This window comes from Microtus ochrogaster (assembly GCF_000317375.1).
Source record: "Microtus ochrogaster isolate Prairie Vole_2 chromosome 14 unlocalized genomic scaffold, MicOch1.0 chr14_random_3, whole genome shotgun sequence".
In the NCBI taxonomy this organism is placed as follows: Eukaryota; Metazoa; Chordata; class Mammalia; order Rodentia; family Cricetidae; genus Microtus; species Microtus ochrogaster.
In genome coordinates, this window is record NW_004949098.1 from 14,001,696 (window position 1) to 14,005,125 (window position 3,430).

Genomic DNA, 3,430 nt, shown 5'->3' on the forward strand with positions numbered 1-3,430 from the left:
CTGGAGGAGCGGAAGGACCTCCCGCAACAACCTTGTCTTTTGGCCATTTGAACTTCTTCTGTTGAGAATTCTCTGTTCAGTTCAGTGCCCCAATTTTTAATTGGATTAATTAGTATTTTAAAGTCTAGGTTCTTGAGTTCTCTATATATTTTGGAGATCAGACCTTTTTCTGTTGTGTGGTTGGTGAAGATCTTCTCCCAGTCAGTAGGTTGCCTTTTTGTCTTAGTGACAGTGTCCTTTGCTTTACAGAAGCTTCTGAGTTTCAGTAGGTCCCATTTATTCATGTTGCCCTTAATGTCTGTGCTGCTGGGGTTATACATAGGAAGTGATCTCCTGTGCCCATCTGTTGTAGGGTACTTCCCACTTTCTCTTCTGTCAGGTTCAGTGTGTTCAGATTGATATTGAGGTCTTTGATCGATTTGGACTTGAGTTTTGTGCATGGTGATAAATATGGGTCTATTTTCTTTCTTCTACAAGTTGACATCCAGTTGTGCCAGCAACATTTGTTGAAGATACTTTCTTTCTTCCATTGTATACTTTTAGCTTCTTTATTGAAAATGAGTTGATCATAGGTTTGTGGGTTAAAATTTGCCAGCTATATCGGATACACAATATTAATATCTAAGACCAACTGTCCTGTTGAGCTTCCATGACTTCTTTTATTTCACTTTTAATCATATCCCAAGGAATCTAATGCACCAGGACTAAGACTTGATTTCTTGTAAAAGCAGTAACTAAGGACTGTCTGGCTTTTTCTATTACACAAAAAAGAATGTGGAAATTTTATTTTTTTAGTCTCCTTTATTTTCCCTTTACATACCATGAAAACACAAAGACAGGAGCCTTTGAATTTGTAAGACGTATGTCTCCATGTATTCAATCTGAATAAGCAGCAGTCAATGAGATGAAACCACAATATGAGCCACTGTAGCAGTAACAAAGTATGTACAAAGTTTGTCTAAGCTAGAGGGCACAGCACAAATTGTTAGACGTTGACTTTGGCAGTTTCTCATCTCTCATATTCTTGACCTTGAAATTCAGAACTTTCTTATTCAACATACAGATTATCTCTCTGTTATGATGGTGGTGAGCAGTTTACAAAAGAGATCTGAATATGCTTATTAGAAATAATTAAAAATTTTGCACATAAAATGTAGATGTATAAAATTATATAATAAATACAAAATAAATGTGAAATTCATTTACTTAAATGTATATTTAATATTCACTAATACTCTTGTCTAAATGCTAAAATCTCAATGTCATTTAACTACTTTTCTTTGGATATCAAGCACTTGAGTTGTTTTGTAATTCCTTGATTAATTAAACACATTTTGAGAGATTATCTCCATGCATATATTAAACTGACCTAGAATTTGTACCCTATACTGTTCTCAAATTCATAGTTTTGATCTTTATGTCTCTCCAGTTCGGGGATTATAGCATGAATCTCCACTAATTTCCATTATAGTTTACTTATTCATTTTTATGTTTTTTATACTTTACACAAAATATCGGGTATATAATTTATTTCTTATATGCACTTTCAGAATTCACATGTCTAAATCCAGTCATGGTATTGATTTCTGCTATTTCTATAGATTTTCATTCATACTCAAACATTATTTTCTTAGGATGGCAACCATCTCTGATGTTGTGGTCTATTGGTTTCTGTAAAATTTATACTTGACTTAGCATTGTTTTACCTCTTGCTACAGAACTTTTTACTTGTTTACTATTTCAATAGAACCATTTTACCCAGTTTCAGTACTGATAATTAATTTAAAGATTAATCCAAAATATGCATTTCCAGAATTAACTTTCTTGCAGTGTTGATCTACAGCCATGATTACTTGTTCTGCTCCCGTTTTGCCAAATTCAGTGTCCTCTAATTGTTCCCTGAAATTGTGTGAAGGGTACTTACTTGTTTATGCTGGGTTTGCTTTGAGATTAAAGCTCTCATCTCAATCTTAAATTAATGTTCCCCAGAATTTCCACAGAGTGAATTCTGGGCTGCTCTTTGAATCTCTGTTCCTTGTGTAGACAAGAAACTGGAGCTAATTGTTCATTGTCTTCAGTATAACAGTAAATTTTCTACTTTATATTTTCTTACTCTAGCTTTCTTTTGCTATGGTGAGATTTTTAATATATTTTATTATATACCTAGTACTGTTAATATGAGATAAATTTCCACACATTGCTGCAAAAGCAAACTGACTTAAATATGTAAGGTGTTTTAGCCTAAAGTTGATATTAGAACACCTCATAAATTTCTGTCTGTGAAAGCAGTACGTTAATATCTTTCAGAGTTTCTCACACTACCAATGACTGTACTTTTGCCTGCTGATTGACACCAGTCACTCACACATACTGTCCAGACATTTCTTTATGTATTTGATTACTGCTTTGCATGGGAAACTCCAGCCCAGAGCAGCTGCTCAGAATGTATAAAGCAGGCCTTTTTGGTGAAAACTGAGCTACATCAGACAGGCACGTGGAACAATATGGAGTCACAGACCCAAATCCTCATGTCCCTGCTGCTCTGGGTGTCTGGTGAGAAACTTAAATGTATTGCAATCTTTTGGGAGTCACTTCTCTGTATAAAAGAAATTTACAATGTGTGTGCTAGGACACTATTTCTTACACTACTGTAAAAGATACACACTCTGACAATATGACATAATGAGGTTACAAAATGACAAAGTTTATCTGTATTAAATTCTGTGTGTTTTTCATTACTTATGACCATTTGTTTTTCTGATTGCAGGTGCCTGTGCAGATATCACAATGACCCAGTCTCCATCTTCCTTGGCTGTGTCAGTAGGAGAGAAGATCACTATCAGCTGCAAGGCCAGTCAGAGTCTTTACAACAGTAATACCAAGAAGAACTACTTGAACTGGTACCAGCAGAAACCAGGGCAGTCTCCTAAACTACTAATCTACTATGCATCCACTCGGCACACTGGGGTCCCTGATCGCTTCATAGGCAGTGGATCTGGGACAGATTTTGCTCTCACCATCAACAGTGTCCAGGCTGAAGACTTGGCAGATTATTACTGCCAGCAGCACTACAGCTATCCTCTCACAGTGCTTCATCCTCCAACAAAAACCTCTCTGAGATTCTCACCATCTGCCTTCATTATTCACAGCCATGTTCCTTTACACTTCCCTTTTTTGCCTTAGAGTCAGTTTACCTGAAACTCTGATGAAAAAGTTTGCACAGTCCATCAAACTGTAATGGTTCAATGTCTCTTTTGTATTTTTAGTATGAAAGTTTTATGCAAAACAGCAAAGGAGAACTAAATTACCACAAACTCTGTTTCTTGAATATATAAGGTGTTTAGCTTTTTATACTTCTGGACTTGTGGTGTCAATCAGAAGACTCTGTGGGCTGAAGTGATTATGACTACATGCTGTATTTCATTTTGGA

At 35.7% G+C, this 3,430-nt stretch overlaps 1 gene segment (V, D, J or C); it reads left to right on the forward strand.

The window, feature by feature from the left end:
* Nucleotides 1–2,480: 2,480 nt before the first annotated feature.
* Nucleotides 2,481–3,183, forward strand: LOC101992800. The segment is given in 2 exon segments: nt 2,481–2,553; nt 2,768–3,183. Coding segments are annotated over 2 exon segments (465 nt in total).
* The last annotated feature ends 247 nt before the right edge of the window (nt 3,184–3,430 follow it).